Below are 20,411 nucleotides of genomic sequence, written 5' to 3'. Positions count from 1 at the left end.
TAAACCCTTGCCCCAAAATAGAAACATTCCTAGACTTTTACAAAAACTTATGGAACAATCCTACTTTTGATTCAAAATTCTGGGACACAAAAAACCCAGATGAACAATGCATTACAAAAGAAGAACTACAAGAAGCATTAAAGAAGACGAAAAATAGTAAATCACCTGGAGAAGATAACCTAAATTCAGAATTGTATAAATATGCAGGAGATCTATTTCAAGAAAGATTACTAAGATTTCTAAACAGAATATATCTGACTGCCACTTTACCGGAAGAATGGAAAAATAGTGTAATTATTCCCATATATAAAACAGGAGATAAACAGAATGTTGAAAACTATAGAGGGATTAGTATCCTCAACACATGTTATAAGATATTTAGTAGGATTTTAAATGAAAAATTAAAAAAACATGCTGAAACTTTCCTTCTGGAGTGTCAAAATGGCTTTAGAAAAGGAAGATCATGTGTAGATCCATTATTTAGTATCAAACTATTGTTGGAAAAAAGAAGAGAATTTAATTTAGAAACCCATATAGCTTTTATTGATTTTGTGAAAGCTTTTGATAAAGTCCGAAGAGACCTTTTATTCGACATATTACAAGAAAAAAATATTCCAAATTTGCTATTCCAAAATATAATAGAAATCTACACGGACAGCAAAATAAGTGTCAAAATAAATAACTGTATATCCGAAAGAAAATTAGTTAATAATGGAGTTCGACAAGGTTGTCCACTATCACCAACTTTATTTAATATTTATATAAATGAAATTATTTTAAAATGGAACCAAATCTACACATCAGGAATCAAAATAACCAGTGCTCTAACATTAAATACCTTACTCTATGCCGATGATCAAGTCATAATTTCCAATTCAGAGGATAATTTACAAAGAGGATTGTATACATTAAATGAAATATTAAAAGATTTTGGGATGGAAATTTCAGCACAAAAATCAAAAGTAATGGCATTTTTAGGACAAGACCCAGTGAGAAGTAAGATAATACACAATAACCAATGCCTCGAACAAGTGCAAAATTTCAATTATCTGGGTTGTGAAATATCTTATCAAAATGAAAAAGATGTGAACAAGAAAATTACCAAATTTACACAAATTCTAGGAATAATAAACAATACATTAAAAGCTAAATTAGTACAAAAATCTACAAGAATAAAAATATATAATACACTAGCATTACCCACCCTTCTATACGGAAGCGAGATTTGGACATTAAAGAAAAAAGACATGAACAGAATCAAAGCAACGGAAATGAAATTTTTCAGGAGAACAGCAGGATATACTCTTTTAGACCGAAAAAGGAATGAAGAAATTTTAGAACAATTAGAAGTAGAGTCAGTAGAAGAAAAAATCACCAGATACAAATTCAATTGGCTAGATCATGTAAGAAGAATGGAAAATTCAAGAATCCCAAAAATTATGATGCAATATAAACCTAGAGGACATCGTCGACCAGGAAGACCGTTAAGAAGACTGCTAGATGGGGCCGAAACAGGTCTACAGAGGCCTAATTCGTGAAGGATGATGATGATGATGATGAATATAATGTGATGTGATACATTAAAGAAAAAAGAAAGTTAATTGTTGAAGGCAAATATAAGTTGATTAATTGGAATAAAGATGATGTAATAATCCTTGATAATATTTATAAGAATAGACATTACATAATCTAAAGTAATGTGAAGTTCCTTAAGATAATTCCATGTGAATTTTGTGATTGAACCTCTACTGCCAAACAGCAAACCAATGACGGACCATTGTTTAAGAGGGACGTTGTACTTTTGAGAAAGATACGGCAGACAAGGTTCATATATGGACTTCTTCTCAATATCAACTTCGGTGGCCTGATTTAGGTTTCTTTCGAAACGGATAGTAGGGTCAAGAACAAGAGCCCGTTTTAAGCATCTGTTGATAGTAATAATGTCTGCCCGTCTAAAAGAACCATCTGATGATACACAATGTACTTCCTCATGAATCTCCCAATTTAAAGTTTTTAACGATATCGCCAAAGCATGTCGTACACGATGATGTCTAGCATTGATCAGCAGCTCACCTTTGGGGCATTGTCCAAGCACGTGTCCAAGTGTTTCAAGCTCGCTACAGTCTGATGACGGCAGCGGGTTGTGCTTAGAGTTCTGCCCGGTATTGCGTGAACCGCCGAAATATTGCTTGACATTTTTAAAGCATTGGTCCATTCTGAGGAAGATAGGCCCTTTCGATTGCTTACCCATGAGTTAGCCTTGGGGAGATCACTATAAACAATAACCCCTTTACCACGCAAGGTACGTTTCAAATGAGTTTTTCGCACCAATTCTTGTTCCATTGAATAATTTTGGTGGGTCAATATTTCACAATAGTACTGTTGGTAATTAAATATTAAGTATTAAATTATATAGTAACAATCCTTGTGGTTTCAAAGAATTCAAGAATTTAGTTGGATAAAACACAGTCTGCTCACTATCTACAATGGCATCGGAAAATTCATAATGCAGTCCTGAACTGCATGAATTATCTAGTTTTAGCCTTCATGATGTGTATCAACAATGTTATTTAATTTTGTGTTATAATTTCCATGGCCTCGTGAAAGTCGATGTTGAATACAACAGACAATAATAAAAAACAATTGAATATAGAAGATTGAATTTTAATATTACACATGAATGTTTGATCGTATTTATTTTTATTTTTTAATTAATCCAACGTCTATTTGCACAATTTTAATGTAGCCTATGTTTTTCTCCTGGTTATGAAGGTTAAATGTGCAAACTTTGGCACATATCAGTCAAGGCATATAGATTTGTATAGAGAACACACACACATACATACATACCCACATTCACTTTTATATATTAAGATTATCACATTAGAGGACACACTATTATAAATTATAACAAATATAATGATAAATATCCATTCAAGCGTTGAAAAAGTAATTGTTTAATTAACCTATACATACATAGGCTACACTGTATTAATTAATACATTATCATAAAGTCACTTGTAAATCAACTGCAGTAAAATGTCTCTCTTCGAAATTTTTAAAATCTGGCAATCCTAAGTATACCCAATTGCAGTGCTAATACATAACTGCATACCGTGTACATGTAAATTTATTTTTATTTCGAAGAATTATTATCTTTATAACATGTGGTTCACGATCGATCATCCTTGTAGAGTTCCTGGCCTTACAAATAATGTTTGGTGCCCCTGCCCTAAACATAGTAGTATTGCACATTCTGGAATAATATATACAATATAATGTAATGTTATCGTCATAGTTTAAATTTATATGTTAATAAGTTTTGTCATTTTGGCTGTCTTATAGTCAAAGAAAAACTATAAAATAATACAGGCCTATATACTATATGGAGGCCCAATAATTATAGACATAAAGCTTCCTTCCAATGCTGATCGCTTAACTCAACCCTAGACTATTTGAGCCGTTCAGAGCAGAAATGGTGTAAGTCAAAAATGGGTAATGAGAGTTAAAGTAAACATTCTGTAAAATACAGCGCAAAGTAGCAATTAATATTCTATTTTTTTAAACTATTAATAGTCAGTGGATAGCAAGAAGGCCATATTAATTGCTACTTTGTGCTGTATTTTACAGAATTTTTACTTTAAACCTCATTATCCAATTTTGACTTACACCATGTTTGCTCTGAACGGCTCATTTAATGTTAACATAAAATTAAATGATAGCAATTACAGCATATTGTGGTGTAGACTATAAAAATAGTAATAATGGATATACCGGTAAGAGGGAAGGAATATTTTTTAGTAATGGTTTAGGCCTGCATATTTTATAATATTATTAACTATATATTGTTGAAGTACCTAGTAATTACCGTAATATGTATATTATATAATACTGTAAACGAGACAATATCACAGGCTGCAAACTAGATTATTCTTGTTTTTGTATAAGACTACCATTGCTTAGCTTAGGATAGGATTACTTATATATTGTAATCAGGCTATATGCACAAATTTTCCAATATACTACTATCATAACTAAATAGGTAATGTTAAACATTAATTTTCGTACGTTTTTGTGATGCAAGTATAACAAAACTCCGAGAACATATTATAATTATGAACGACAAATTCTCTTTTTATTTATTTTTTTTTTTTCAGTGTTTTGTCCCTTATTTCCCATTGTTCTTTAGATTTAACATCGGTAAAATATCAATTAACAGATAAATTATAATATACACTCAGTTGATAAAATAAATAATATTCACGACAAATATATAAAAACAGAAAAGATAACGAATCACAATATTCCCGACCGATAATTAATGTGAAGTTCTACCTGATGGATCCACCACAGAGAAATATTGGAGAGCAAGAACGCTAATGGCTTCGTTGCCAAAGCCCGGCATTAGATAACAACAACACAACAACATATTCCCGACCGATAGCATTAAGACAGCATGGTCTATGTATTCTAGTTACATTGGCTTTGTCTGGCCAGTTAGTTGCTGAAGACTCTGAATTCTATTCAATAGAAAGGTGTACTTTATCTTATCTCTTCGCTTTTCCCACGTGACAACTATTATTAGCTGCCTCGTTCTTAACTTGTCAAGGTCATATAGGCCAATAATATATTCATCCATGGTCATCAGTTGTCGACAGTACATACAAACGAAATAATTGGTATAGACCGACCAGACTGGTTCAGAGTTTGTGTATATTGTGATGGTGCAGAGCAGTGTATATTGGAGAGTACCGCATTCTTTTGATCCGACAAATGCCGCCGCGGCAGCCATATTTACTCCTGCGGAGAGACTGTACAACGCAAGACTTGCGTAGGAACAGAGGTTTCTAGTGCGATATTTCATTGTTATCCTGAAGAATGCCGTGTTGTCGTGCAGTTAATCAATGTGTAATCAATTGTCGATGTATAAAATTATCACTTAGTCACGAACAAGAGGAGAAATATACTTCCATGATTAATTTCTCAATGACAATATTTTCACTGCGGGCTAAAGCAAAGGAGATGCACTATCACCTTTACATTTTAACTTCGCTCTAGAATATGCCATTAGGTAAGTTCAGGATAGCAGAGAGGATTTGGAATTGAACGGGTTACTCCTTCTTGTATATGTGGATGACATGAATATGTTAGAGAGAATCCACAAACAATTAGGGAAAACACGGGAATTGAAGCAAGTAAAGCGATAGGTTTGGAAGTAAATCCCGAAAAGACAAAGTATATGATTATATCTCGTGACCAGAATATTATTCGAAATGGAAATACAATATAAAAATTAGAAATTTATCCTTCGAAGAGGTAGAAAAATTCAAATAACTTTGGAGCACCAGTAACAAATATAAATGACATTCGGGAGGAAATTAAACGCAGAATTAGCATGGGAAATGCCTCTTATTATTCGGTTGAGAAGATTTTGTCATCTAGTCTGCTGTCAAAAAATCTTATATTTCCGGTTGTTCTGTATGGGTGTGAAACTTGGACTCTCACTTTGAGAGAGGAACAGAGGATATGGTTGTTTGAGAAGAAGGTAATTAGGAAAATATTTGGGGCTAAGAGGAATGAAGTTACAGGAGAATGGAGAAAGTTACACAACGGAGAACTTCACACATTGTATTCTTCACCTGACATAATTAGAAACATTAAATTCAGACGTTTGAGATGGACAGGACATGTAGCACGTATGGGCGAATCCAGAAATGCATAGCCTATAGAGTGTTAGTTGGGAAGCCGGAGGAGAAAGCTCTTTGGGAAGGCCGAGATGTAGATAGGAGGATAATATTAAAATGGATTTGAGGGAGGTGGGATATGATGATAGAGACTGGATTAATCTTGCACAGAATAGGGACCGATGTGGAGCTTATGTGAGGGTGACGATGAACCTCAGAGTTCCTTACAAGCCGTAAATAAGTAATGACATAATATTTATAATTGAAAACATCAAGGTGGGCAAAAGAGGACGTTAGAAACCATTCCAAACTGGTATAATACTGGTAACAAAAAACACTTCTTGATTCTCAAGAAAGTTGTCATAATAAAGCGAACTTCAAATATCTTATGCTAGATAGATCCACTTAGGATGCGTTAGAAAATTTATTTTCTACTTTCCATTCCATAAATCCAATCCCGGATGCAAAATAATTCAAAACTGCATTACGATTTCTCAATTTTTCTCATAAACGGAGCATGGATATTACGCAGTTTGCGATTCTGAACAATTAGATGAGTTTCTAAGTACAGATGTAAGTAAACCCGAAGCAGAAAGGTCTAGTGAAGATGAATGTCAGCAAAAGGAAATTGATATAGGCTAAATTGTAATTTAATTGAAAACAGAAATATTAACTTGAGTGAACAACAAGCTCTTTACTATTTGTTGGGATCAGTTTTGTTCAAAATAAAACAAAATAAGTTATAGGCATACTGTATCGTATTTGTGAAAACTGTTTTTCATCTCTAATAGTAATAACTGATAACAGGGATGAATCTGTACATTTTATTAGCACATTAGTGACTCTCAAGTCGTACAAGGATATGTCACTTGTATACCCTTATAAATCTGTAAATGTAGAAAAATGTGTAACGTTGGTAGAAAATGAGTTTACAGTAAAGGATTTGAAGTCTTTAATTATTAACACTTCAACTCATACGTTCCCAACTTGTCATAATATTTTTGAAAAAGTCTTATCACTGTATTTTAGAACTAGAATGTAGGCCTATTTATTGTTAAGAAAATTGTCTGTTATAGCAAATGCACTACAACAATCTGCTAAAAGGTGGCAGTCGAAGTGTTGGTACGAGAACTGCATAGAAAATTGCTGATGTTATCCCTATTGAAATGGACATTATATAAATAATGAAGTATTATCTCTAATCAGTCATCCCACTATGACAATAATGTTTATTAATCCTCGTCTCCTGTATTCAATAAACCATAACAACATGTATGATATCACCTTTAATGACCTTCCTTCTAGCATTACTGCTTATGCATCTGTGCCGAGCCAGGAGTAAATATGGCTGCCGCCGCCGAGAATGCGGTACTCTCTAATATACACTGCTCTGTGATGGTGTTGGTCATTGTGCCATTTGTTGACAATTATTGAACTACATCAAGTCAGCCATGAATTGCAAACTGACAAACCTATACCAATGGCTTATCTGTTATATATATATATATATATATATATATATGATCTAGGCTAGTAGCCAGAGTTGGAGTTGGAGTTGTTTGTGTACTGCAGGGCTGTGTCTTCTGCAACTGGTACTGGTGATTTTAATTTGCTGCTTTTGTGGTTTATGGATGGACAGTATAGAAGAATGTGTTCCAGAACTTCATCATGATTATTACACTACAGACAAGTAGGAGTATCAGAAAGGTAAAATCGGTGTAGGTACAATTGTGATAATGTGACCTGTTCTAGCTCTTGTTAAAAATGTTTGAACATGTCTGGACAAGTTTTTGTACATTTCCGGGTCATTTGGTTTCTTTTCTACGGATTGTAAAATTTTTCCTTTTTCAGAAGAGAGCCAATTGTTGATCCATAGGTTTATAAAACGAAACTTTACTGAAGCAAAGGCACTGCATAGAAATATCACTTGAAGAGATCTTGGTTGCAAATATGTTGCCTGTTTTGCAATGTTATCTACTTTCTCATTTCCAGGTATACCACAATGATTAGGTATCCATTGAAATGTTATTTCCTTTTGGAGTTTTTTAGTTTACTTAGTTGTTTCTGAATTAGAATAATTCTATGTTGGTACATATTTGATTATATTAAAAATAGCCAGCCCCCTTGGAGTCGGTAAGTATGCAAATAGATTTTTCAGAAATTTGAGAAACACACTGAAGAGCAGCATCAATAGCTAGCAGTTCAGTGTCAAGACTGGAGGATGAACATGGTATGAAGTAACTTTCTTGATACTGTATTTTGGAATAGAATATCCTGCCCCTGATGTGCCATTATTAGGGTTCAGAGATCTATCTGTATAAATTTGAAGGTGATTCTTATATGTGCTGCAGAGTAGTTCCATGGCATCTACCTTAAGAATGTATGGAGGATCATTTCTGGAATGACTTCCTGGAATTTGTATGCTATGTTCTGGAATCACCCATTTCCATGGAGGAATTTCGTTCACAACTGGAGTTTAGCAATGAGTGTGTCTGTGATATAGATTGGTATTTCTTCTTTGTTTATTTTATAGAAATTACACAGGATATTATCTGACAGTTTAAAGAACATCTGAGATCTGAATCAGGCTTGCAATTTTATGTATTTTTAGATCCTTTTGTAATACATAGTGTCTGATTGGTTGAATATTACATTCAATTTCTAGGGCAACAGTTCATGTAGCTTTTGGTACTCCTAGGCATAATCTTAAGGCTGAGTTTTGAAGAACAGAAATATTTTGTAGATGAGTTGCTGATGTTCCTCCCCATATTTCACATCCATAAGTCAATTTTGATCGTATATAAGCATTATAAAACAGACATATTATCGTGATATCTGATCCCCATTCCTTATTAGCTATGACCTTCAAGAGATTTAATCGTGGTAGACACTGTAAAAAGCAACATTGGTTAAATGTGTTCTCCATAAAAGTTTTTCATAAAAAATTAATCCTAGGATCTTAGGAGTTGGATTGTACTGAATTTCTTGATTATTCAAATAAATGTGAGGTTTATAGTTTTTTGAACTATATCTTCTTGTGAAGACAGTATATTCAATTTTTGACTGTGAGATAGATAGATTCCATTTGGATGCCCAATTACTGATATTATTTACAGCTATTTGTATAACTCTTAATGATTCATTTGGATTGTTGTTAGTAGCCCATATTGTAACATCATCTGCATAGATACTTATTTTTACCTCAGGTGGAACATCATCAGGAAGTCATGTAACATTATATTAAATAAATTTGGACTTAAAACAGAACCTTGAGGTATACCACCTGTAATTTTTTTGGATAAAGACAAATGATTATTTACTGAGGATTGAATTGTTCTTTCATTAAGAAAAGAATGTAGAAATCTCAGCATTCTGTCTTTGATTCCAAGTTTCATAGATTGTAATAAAATGGATCTGTGAGGAGTATAATCAAAAGCAGCTTCAAAGTCTATCATTACAGCTAATGTGGTCTTCTTTCCTGTGAAACCTTTATAAATTTCTCGAGCAAAATATAACAAAGCTTCAGTTGTGCCGCTTGATGGTCTAAAGCCAAACTGATATGGGCTTAAAAGATTGAAAGTTTCAAGTCTCCCTCGTGAGTACTCACCTCGTCATGGTGTGGGGGTTTAAACTTGTTGTTTAAGCTAACAAGTAACAAAGAGATACCCACAGAAGCTGCAATAACACCAATGCAGTTCTACTATATTTTTCACTGCTTATGATAACTACATCACAAAATTTTTATGAAACCACAGCCTACTATATCGCAAATCATGTACCTACTATATCATTTGCATGAGGGCCAACACTGAAGCAACACGGTTAGAAAATGTAGTAAATGGAGAAAAAGGTACTATTACTATTATTTTAGCCATAAATATAGCTGTTGTAATTATTGCGTTCCTGATTCCAGGGAACATGATTTTATATACTATAATTACAATGTAGTATAGATCATATTCCTGAAACCTATTATCCAGAATGAAAAAAATTAAAGACATGAATTTACTATACTGTGAAGTATAGTTGCAGAGGTAAAAGAAAGTAGAAACTTGATATCTAATATGCTGTGTTAAACAACTATTTTCAAGGCAGACCAATGTGTGTGTAAATTTAATTCTAATAAATAGAAGTTAATATGCCAATTAAGATTTGTTTTGTTTGAATGTACATTGTGTATTAATTATCTAATATTTCTTAGGTATATAGTTATAATGACCACTGTCATGTGTTAAAATAAAACTAAGTTGTATATTGCCTAGTTGACAAATTTCGAGCAGTTATAGATGTAACAATTCTGTGTCGAAATGTTCCGCCATTTTATATTGCAACTAGTGAACAATTAAAAATTTAAAAACGGAAATTTGTATCACTAAACTAATGATAGCTTTACTGGTTCCTTAGGGCTAAAGATGCCTGGTGAGCTATAAAAATAATTTAATGAATCAGTAAATACATAATTAATGAATCATTAAAAACATAGTGAAGCTTGGTGAAACCAACTATCAGTTTTTTTGGCCCCTTCTTAGAGATAGGTACAATATGGACTTCTTCCATTGTTTCGGTACAATTTCCTTCTCCCAAATAGCAAGTACAAATTCTGTAAGTCTTATATGTTGTATTTAGTGTATGTACTGAACAACCCCATTTATTTCCAGCTAATCTTTTCATCACTGTCAGTCTATTTTGCGCTTTATTTGTAACATTTTCAAATTTCTTTTTCCATGTCACGCTGAGGTAAAAGCTTCTGTTTCTTCTATGGATTTGTTATTAAATGTGAATAAGACTTTGGATTTAGTGTAGCAAAGAGTAAAAACTTGGTATTTGGTTTTAGACAAGTTGATTTCCATCTCATTCTCAAAGCACCAATCTTGTAATTTCTAGGACTTTGTTCATTTCTGTTGTTAGATGCATATGTTTCTTTTGTGGTGCTGATATCCAGATTATGAGATTATTGGCATACAGTGCACATTTAACATTTTTTGTTTTGTTTAACACAAATGGTAAATCATTGAGGAAAATATTAAAAAGTGTAGGACTAGACATTGCCCCTTCTGAAAGCCCTTTGTGAGTTTGCCTATATTTTGATAAGTATTCATTGAATTTTGTTGCACAAATCTTTGATTCAAAAAATTGTAGAACCAGTTTAGCATTATAATATGTATTCCAATATTAGACATTTTTTTCCAATAGTTTCAGTCGAGGTACAGAATCATAAGCACTGTTGAAATCGACATAAACAGCCAATATTGTTTGTTGTTTGTCCAAACAGTCTTTAATTTCTTGGCTAACCCTAATAATTTGTTGTGAAGTTGACTGATATTTTCTAAATTCTGCCTGTTCTTTGGCTATTATGTTTTGAGTTTCCAAATACCAGATGAGACGATTGCAAACCATTCTTTCTATTACTTTAGCTAGTGTACTGGTAAGTAATATAGGTCTGAAGCTTTCAATTTGATTTGGTGATTTGTTTTAAGAATAGATATACTAATAGTTTTTTTTCCACATTACTGGATTATGGATGTGTTATGTCTAAACATTTCCTAAGAATGACAGTGCCAAAATGTTCAATCATTTCTACAGATATTTTATCTGCACCTGGACTCTTCTTGGATTGTAATTGAGCAATGGCTTTTTGAAGCTCATTCATATTAAATATGGTGTGTAATGTATCATTTGTTTTACTTTTGAATTTATCCTTAACATTCTTCTTAAGGAATTTCTTGTTATTTGATCTTGACTTGGAGGAGAAAGCAAAAAATGTATTAAAAGCATCTGCTATGTATTTACCATATATTAAAGTTTTCCCTTGGTATATTATACTAGGTTGTTTTTTGTTCTTTTCTTTTTATTATTTAATGAAGCAATAAAATTATGTACTTTTCCACTATCTGTTCTGTAATCAATACTATCCAAAAGTCTCAAATACAGTTCCTAAGATTTGCTGCTGTTTTCCTCCAATCTTGAATGTCATTCACATTTTTAGTCTTCTCAACTTTTTTCCTTGTATTTTCTCGAATTTTTTGTATTCTGAGAGTTTTCTATTCCAGAAGGGTTTATATTTAAAAACCTTCCCTCTTGGGATATTGTGATTTACTGCTGATAATACTTACTTACAAATGGCTTTTAAGGAACCTGGAGGTTTATTGCCACCCTCACATAAGCCCACCATTGGTCCCTATCCTGTGCAAGATTAATCCAGTCTCTATCATCATATCCCACTTCCCTCAAATCCATTTTAATATTATCCTCCCATCTACGTCTCGGCCTCCCCAAAGATCTTTTTCCCTCTGGTTCCCCAACTAACACTCTATATGCATTTCTGGATTCGCCCATATGTGCTACAAGCCCTGTCCATCTCAAACGTCTGGATTTAATGTTCCTAATTATGTCAGGTGAAGAACACAATGCGTGCAGTTCTGCGTTGTGTAACTTTCTCCATTCTCCTGTAACTTCATTCCTCTTTGCCTCAAATATTTTCCTAAGCACCTTATTCTCAAACACTCTTAATCTCTGTTCCCCTCTCAAAGTAAGCGTCCAAGTTTCACAATCATACAGAACAACTGGTAATATAAATGTTTTATAAATTCTAACTTTCAGACTTTTTGACAGCAGACTAGATAACAAAAGTTTCTCAACTGAATAATTACAGGCATTTCCCATATTTACTCTGCGTTTGATTTCCTCCAGAGTGTCATTTATATTTGTTACTGTTGCTCCAAGATATTTGAATTTTTCCACCTTTTCAAAGGATAAATCTCAAATTTTTATATTTCCATTTCGTACAATATTCCGGTCACAAGACATAATCATATACATTGTCTCTTCGGAATTTACTCTCAAACCTATCGCTTTACTTGCTTCAAGTAGAATTTCCATGTTTTTTTCCTAATTGTTTGTAAATTTTCTCCTAACATATTCACGTCAACTGCATAGACAAGAAGCTGATGTAACCCATTCAATTCCAAACCCTCTCTGTTATCCTGAACTTTCCTAATGGCATATTCTAGAGTGAAGTTAAAAAGTAAAAGTGATAGTGCATCTCCTTGCTTTAGCCCCCAGTGAATCGGAAAAGCATTAGATAGAAACTGGCCTATATAGACTCTGCTGTTAGTTTCACTGAGACACATTTTAATTAATCGAACTAGTTTCTTGGGAATAACAAATTCAATAAGAATATTATATAAAATTTCTCTCTTAACCGAGTCACACACTTTTTTGAAATCTATGAATAACTGATGTACTGTTTCCATTTTTTCTCCAATATCTGTCAGATACAAAAAAAATTGATCAATAGTCGATGTATTACACCTAAAACCGCACTGATGATCCCCAATAATTTCATCTACATACGGAGTTAATCTTCTCGAAAGAATATTGGACAAAATTTTATACGTCAACAAAAGTGATATGCCTTTAAAGTTGCTACAGTTAGTCTTGTCCCCCTTCTTAAAAATAGGAACAATTATGGACTCCTTCCATTGTTCTGGTAGAATTTCTTTTTCCCAAATAGCAAGTACAAGTTTATAAATTTCGCTATATAATGCGCTTCCACCCTCTTGCATTATATTACAAAATTTCCTAACTATTTTATCTGGAGGTTCTGTATTCTTAATTTGAAATTGTAAAATTTATGAGTCAAGTAGCTCATTAAATTTCTCCCAATTACCTCTTTTATAATTCCATGAGGACCTAGGTTTATGTAAATCTTTTGTTGATTTAGTTTATATATATCTTTTATTAATTTAGTGTGATTGTGGTAATAATTGGTCGATGACCACACCCTGGATCATCTAGTATGGTTTGACTAGAGTTTCGCAAGATGTATGTTGACAATAATGTATGATCAGGAATAGTTAGTAGCGGAGGAAAGTTGAGGTATCACTGGTGTTATAAGCAATATCAATATTGTGCGAATTAATCAAGTCCAATACAGTTTTACATGCTAGATTCGTATCTGAATAACCCCAATTATAAGTTACTAAAAAGATAACCTTAGTCAGCTTACTTTATTATTATTATTATTATTATTATTATTATTATTATTATTATTATTATTATTATTATTTTGTATTACACCTGAGAATTTAAGGTTTTTAGTGAGGCTAGTGATACTTTTGTTATTTTCTGTCCATTTGTTTGTTAATTCTAGAATGAATTGAATCGATAACAAAACAAAAAGTTGCAGATGGTTACTTTTCGTTTTAAGAACAATCATGGCAGAAAATGCAGTTTCACAAAGACATGTGGTGGATAAATAAAGGAGAAATCTGATTGCTATTTCATGTAAATTTGGATATTCATTTTTCATTCTTATTCTGAATTTCGAATTATTCATATATTTAAAAGTACTTTTCAGTCTTTGTCTGATAATTTAAGAAGTTGAAGCATTTCTTCATGGGAAAAAGACTGTCCCTTTATGTTCAAGAAAATGGGTTCACATATGTTTTTCCTCCAGGGACCCTCATGTTCGGGATAGTACTTTTCAAACAAATAATAACATGTTCAAGTGGGCTGCAATAACATCTGAGGCTGAATCCTCTGAATTGAAATCGTCTGCTCCTATAATGTAGTCTGTGTACGAATGAAATAATTTTATTTTAAACTTTAAGTACATCTCTTTTATGCATAAACAATTCAATGGGTTTGTTGACTAAATTGGAATGTTCTGTGTTGAGATGACGAAGTTGCAATGGCTTCTGAGTGATAGCGAAAAAGAAATTGTAATTGTTTCATGCATATTAATTGAATAGGAAGAAACGAGATATTGGTTACATAATATACCGTCATTGTTTTTATGAAATCTTCTATGTGACAATACAGAAAAAAAATTTTTCAGGAGGAAGAACAAATTAATTAAAAATCAATGGGCGTACATAAGAAAATGAAATAATTCAGTAGAAAACGTTGGTGAATATGATAAACATAAATGACATCATCAAGCATCAGTGTAGGCCTATTGATTTTTTTTTTCCTCCTGAAAAATTATTTTCTGTACTGTCACATAGGAAGTTTAAAAAAAAACACAGACGATATGTAAGAAACAACTTGATTATTGTAATGGGGATGCCTTAGCTTATATAAATCTTCGTAGTTTTCTACAAGTTTTCAGTCTTCCAGTTTGGCGTGACACTGAATATGGCATAACGTAATATCAACAGTTGAGCAATTGCAATTGATTTATTAAAGAAGGCCATGATCACACGTATCGGAAAAGTTACTCCTCTGAGAAACATGGACAGATTTACCGATACCTGATGCATGTGATACAATGTAGTGAACGCGGTTACATAATTACAGCAAAGATTGTTTTTTTTTTTCAATCTGTGTGATTCGTCCAATAAGCGTGATATGATGCAGTGAAGATTATTTTCTTTGCTGAGCTTATTGGCAACGGAATTGAGTATTCTGCTAGCACCTGTTTTGAACAAACAAATGGTAGTCCTTCCACGAATGTTGATTGATTTATATTCATCAGAATACCCACACTTGTATTGCAGAACCCAAGAAGTTTCTTTCGTGTAATTGAAAGACTTCACTTTCAGCCCATTAACATCACTACCATTCTCACCTTTGGATTTCTTTTTCACTAACATTTTTGCCACCTACTGTAGATTGAAGTATTTCATTCAGAGAAAAGGTCCAGAGTTTGCAAATAATTTCTTTCTGAAAACACTGTGTACCAGAAGCAAGGGAATTCTGACAGCTTCCAAACACAAAGGAGGAGGAATCGTAAAAACAGTGGCCATCGTCAAGATTCTTAAGATTCGTCCTCCTTCCTAGAGTGCTGCTGATGACACAATGGAGAACGAAGTCTTTCTGCCTTCCAATAGAATGAACAAATCTCCTTTCGCCTCTCTTCAGGAATGTTTTCAGTGCACTTAAATCCACACAAGTTACAATTTAGAGGTTTAGGAATTTTAGCATCTTGTGATTTATTTTATTTTGTATAGCAACCCATCCCTAGGTTATTTTTTTTTACATTGCATTTCCATTTGCTTGGATTCCTTTTTCTCCATCTACTTCCACTTTGAGTTGGTTCTCTAAGTGCCGCACATTTTTCATTGTCTTCTGAATACTCAGAGTTAGGGCGGTAATGAGAATCTACATCTGTAATATCATTTCCAACAGCATTATCCATTTTCTCCAATACATCTCATTCACTTATGACTGATAAGGTTTCTATTGGTAATTGATAATTTTATTTACTGCATTTTTGTTAAAATAAATTTAATTATCATGTTTATTCTAGATGTTATGTATTATTTAAGTAATTCCGCCTATCTGCAGTTCCACTCTTTCAAGATGAGTAATTCTATACTTTTTGTTACATCCTTTTCACAGTTCTATTGTCAGTACATATAACATTTTAATTATTAATCAAACATTTTTATTAAGAAATTGAACATCCACAGTAAAAGTTTTAATATTTACTATCTTGTTGTCATTAGGGGGTCTACATTTAGAATTTATTGTTTTAGGGTATTGTTTTTAATGTTATATATTACTTAAATAGTTTTAATTATGAACCTACTGGATCCCAAAACAAGATTTAAAAAAATGATTAGGTACAGCATTAAAATATCAACTTCACCTCAAAATGTTAAAGTAACTACAGTATTTGTGTTAGCTATCATGTATATTTTAAGAAGAGTCATTTACCAGCAATCATTTCAGCATTCTTCTGCAAAGCTAGCTGCAATAATCTCCTTCCTCTTGTCATATAATTATTCAAGTTTATGAGAAAAACATATGCAATCAATGTTAATCACTAGCATAAATCACTGTGTACCTGATCAGGTTATAGGTTAAAATTATTCTGCATGTACACATATTCTAAAAGTGGTATTGAGGTGTACAGGCAAAAGATATTAAGTGCACTTAATACTCTTTTCCTCTTAACACTTTGTTTTTAATGGACTTAATAATTTGTGAAGGTTTCATTACTTAGGAACTAGAACAGGTAAGACTTAATTCGTTTCTCCTGTAGACAGAGCACAATCTGTTGTATTTATTATTTAATAACTCATTTTTCGCATTTTGGACTTAATACCTTTTCTTTGTTAGCCACGATATAAAGAGAACATACTGGTTACGTGACTAAATAAAAGTTAATTTTTATTGAAGGTCACAAAATTGTTTTGTTTACTTATTATTCTTTATGAATTGTTTAGTAGGCCGATCTATCGAACCCTTATTTAGGGCGGCTTTTGTTCCTACAAATTATCTCTACACTCATGTATAGAGAGGAGATATTGCATGTAAGTGTCTAAAAAGTGACAATAAATGTCAATGAAATGACCTGTATTTTGAAGTTAATTATAAATGTCTATGTTTCCTTTAGTTCATGCAATTTGGTTATAAACTTTAAAATTAAAATATTTCAAAACGAACCCAATGTTGTTGTTGTTTTCTAATGCCAGGCGTTTAACAATAAAGTCATTTGACCTCTTGCACTCCAATATTTTTCAAAGATATTATCATGACCAGCCACTGAAGCACAGATTTTGAGGTGTTCCGAATCCATTTCTTGGTTTGAGTTCCACAATGGGCAGTTAGGGGACTGATATATTCCAATTCTATGCAGGTGTTTGGCCAAACAATCATGGCCTGTTGCCAATCTAAATGCAGCTACAGACGATTTTCATGGTAAATCTGGAATTAATTGTGGATTTTGATGCAGAGAGTTCCATTTTTTCCCTTGGGATTGAGTTATCAAATTTTGTTTGTTGAAGTCTAAGTATGTAGATTTAATAAATCTCTTCATAGAGTAATACGTAGATTTAGTAACAGGTCTGTAAGTAGCAGTGCTGCCCTTCTTTGCTAAAGCATCCGCATTCTCGTTTCCCAGGATTCCACAATGGGATGGTATCCATTGGAATACAATTCTTTTATTGACTGATATTAATTGAGAGAGCATTTTAGTTATTTCTGCTGTTTGAGATGAAGGTGTGTGTTTAGAGATGATTGATAGAATAGCTGCTTTGGAGTCTGACAATATAACTGCATTCCTAAATTTATTGATGTGGCATAGAAGATTCCTTAGACATTCACTTATTGTAATGATTTCACCATCAAAACTTGTTGTTCCATATCCAAGAGATCTATAAAGGGAGAAGAGACAGCACGTAACACCTGCACCGGCACCTTGTTCTCTGGAGATCAAGGATCCGTCGGTGTATAAATGAAGCCAGTTTTGTGGAGGGTACCTAATATTAATTGTCTCTAAAGACAATTGTTTCAGTATTTCAGTGTTTACTTCTGATTTCAGTATTTCTTGTGTTAAATTTAGATTATATTCTATATTTAATAGAGTTAAAGGGTTTGGTTTAATTTGTAAGTTTTCTTTTAAATTCGGGATATTGATTTTCTGTTTTAATTCTTGAACAATGAACCCAATGTAACTTAGAATGTTATATGCCTGTGGTCTTCATTTGTAAGTTGCATAAAAACACAGCTTACCATTCAATTCTCAAAGAACAATAAAAATAAAAATAGCTTATGACGAAATAGCAAATTATAAACATAATTAGTTATTAACACTGAATATGGAGATATTGTAATTATGTTCTTAGTTGAAATTTTTGTACAAGTAGTGGTTCAAAATGAAAATAGAATCTGAGATTATTATTTCAACAACAACAACAACAACAATCATCATCATCAAATGCTCTTCGGATTAGGCCGTTGGGCCTGTTCCATCTCCTGGATTCAGCTGGTCCCTCCAACACTTCTTCGGTCTGCCAATGTTTCTCCTTCCTATTGGTGTGTAGCTAGGATATTTTGTGGTACTCTTTCTGGGGGTATTCTCATCACATGGTCGTACCAACTTCTTCTGTATGTATCTAGAATTGTAGTTATGTTTTGTATTTTTAATATGTTGTGAATGTCTTTGTTTCTTTGGTGATCAAGAAGTGTATAACCTGCTAGTGGCCTTAAGAGTCGCATCTCTGCTGCAATATTTTCAATTTGGAGGAGTGTTAGGGTAACTATATTCAGTGTGCTCACAGCTTTGGCGCTGAATCCTCATTGTTTAAAATGTTCAATTTCTTCCATTTGCACATACTTGCATGTTCTCTCCTCTCTGAATTGAGTTTCCCGCAAGCGCATAACCAATTTACTGAAGCTAACACGTGTGGAGACAAGAATGATCAGCTTCAAATTTCCAGGAATTTCAAAGTTGACCACATCTTAACAGTGAACACAAATTGTCAGGTATTTTCGCAATCTTACATTTTTACAGCAAACCTAATTTTGAGCAAAATTGAATTAGAATGTATAAATGAAGTTTTGTACCTCCCGGAGTTCAAAATATGATCGTGTAAGCGAAAAAAAAAAAAATATATATATATATATATATATATATATATATATATATCAACAAAAAACGTGTAACTGAAATAAATTAGCATGGAAAGTATAGGAATTTTGCTGGGACTTCAGAAAAACGTGTAAATGAGAAATGTTTATATAAACGAAGTTTTACTGTACTATATTCGCAATGAAAACATCGTGTAAAACTGTAAAAGTATACTTACTTTGAGTTTAAATTTTTGTAGATATCTTCTTGTGATGTACTTCTGTTCTTGTGCACCGAAAATCCTCTGCAAAAAGACATAAATTTTACGCTTTGGGAGATTTGATATAAAATAGAATCTTGTCTAAAATAGCAAAGTTGTCTGAACTGTAATTATACCATTGCTACTAATTAAAATTGTACACTTAAAACACAATACATTATAACTGAACAATATGAAATGCACATACTTCCTCATCAGACGTTTATGAAATACAGTATATTATTAAAATATTTTACGAAAATTTTCGTGAATGAAATGTGTTAAGAATAGTGAGATGGAGTGTCAAAAGTCTAGGGATTACCATGCTTGCCACTGAATCTGAAGGTCGCAAGCTCAAATGTAACTGATGGGAGAACATTTTTAAGGTCTCAATGTTTGCACAGTTTACTATGGGAAGAATCTTACGTTATATGCACATAAGAGAACCCCCAAACAAAATTACCCAACTTTTCTGCTTCATGAACAGATGTCTCTCTATTTTATAGTCTAGCACAGCGTTTCTCAAACTTTTCTGAAATGGGGACCACTTTTTTAAGTCAGAACAGTTCCGCGGACCACCTTACTCTTGTTCCCTTCGAAAGCAAATTTAACATTTATGTAGCATATTTTAATATCAGTATATTTACATTTTAATGTAGAAATAATTAATTTAATTCAATTAATTTTATAATAGTATTATCTAATTAAGTTAATGTCAATAGAAGAAAATTTCTTATATCGTCATTTGAAAAAACAGAAATAAAAAATTAATGCAGAAACATGCCCGATTTTCAATAATTAAAGATGCAATGTTGCATGTTCTATTATTGGTGTACGACGTACAGTATGTGACCATTTTGAATGTGCAGACTGGGTGTCAGCAAAACTATTAAGAAAGTCATAAATACATGAAAAGGTTCGGTACTTTGGTCCTGTTATGAATTCGGGTGGTAACAGGCACAGCGGCAGATTTGCACGGAAAAGATGGCGAGAAACACTACATTCATAGTGCTTTAAATGCCTCTTTGGTTGCTTAGGGTAGAGTGGGAAGGCGATAGACGGGTAAGGTAAATAAATTTCATAAAATGTCAATACTGGGAGAAAAAGTGGAAGGCGATTGCCATGTGTCATTTACATTTACAAACTCTGAGATTTTCAGCTATAGTGT

At 32.8% G+C, this 20,411-nt stretch overlaps 1 protein-coding gene across 8 annotated transcripts in view; it reads right to left on the bottom strand.

The window, feature by feature from the left end:
• Positions 1 to 20,411, bottom strand: part of Vav (Vav guanine nucleotide exchange factor) — a 384,489-nt gene that overhangs the window by 320,536 nt on the left and 43,542 nt on the right. For all 8 annotated transcript variants that reach the window (XR_011334865.1, XM_069839772.1, XM_069839777.1 and 5 more), the window contains one exon: positions 19,223 to 19,288. Coding sequence is in view for 7 of the 8 variants with exons in the window: in XM_069839772.1 (XP_069695873.1) it covers positions 19,223 to 19,288 (66 nt within the window). In the remaining variant the exon portion in view is untranslated. The remainder of the gene's footprint in view (positions 1 to 19,222; positions 19,289 to 20,411) is intronic.

This window comes from Periplaneta americana, chromosome 11 (genome assembly GCF_040183065.1).
Source record: "Periplaneta americana isolate PAMFEO1 chromosome 11, P.americana_PAMFEO1_priV1, whole genome shotgun sequence".
NCBI lineage: Eukaryota > Metazoa > Arthropoda > Insecta > Blattodea > Blattidae > Periplaneta > Periplaneta americana.
Note: the sequence above shows the minus strand (reverse complement) of the source record. Positions and strands in the feature narration are given on the sequence as shown.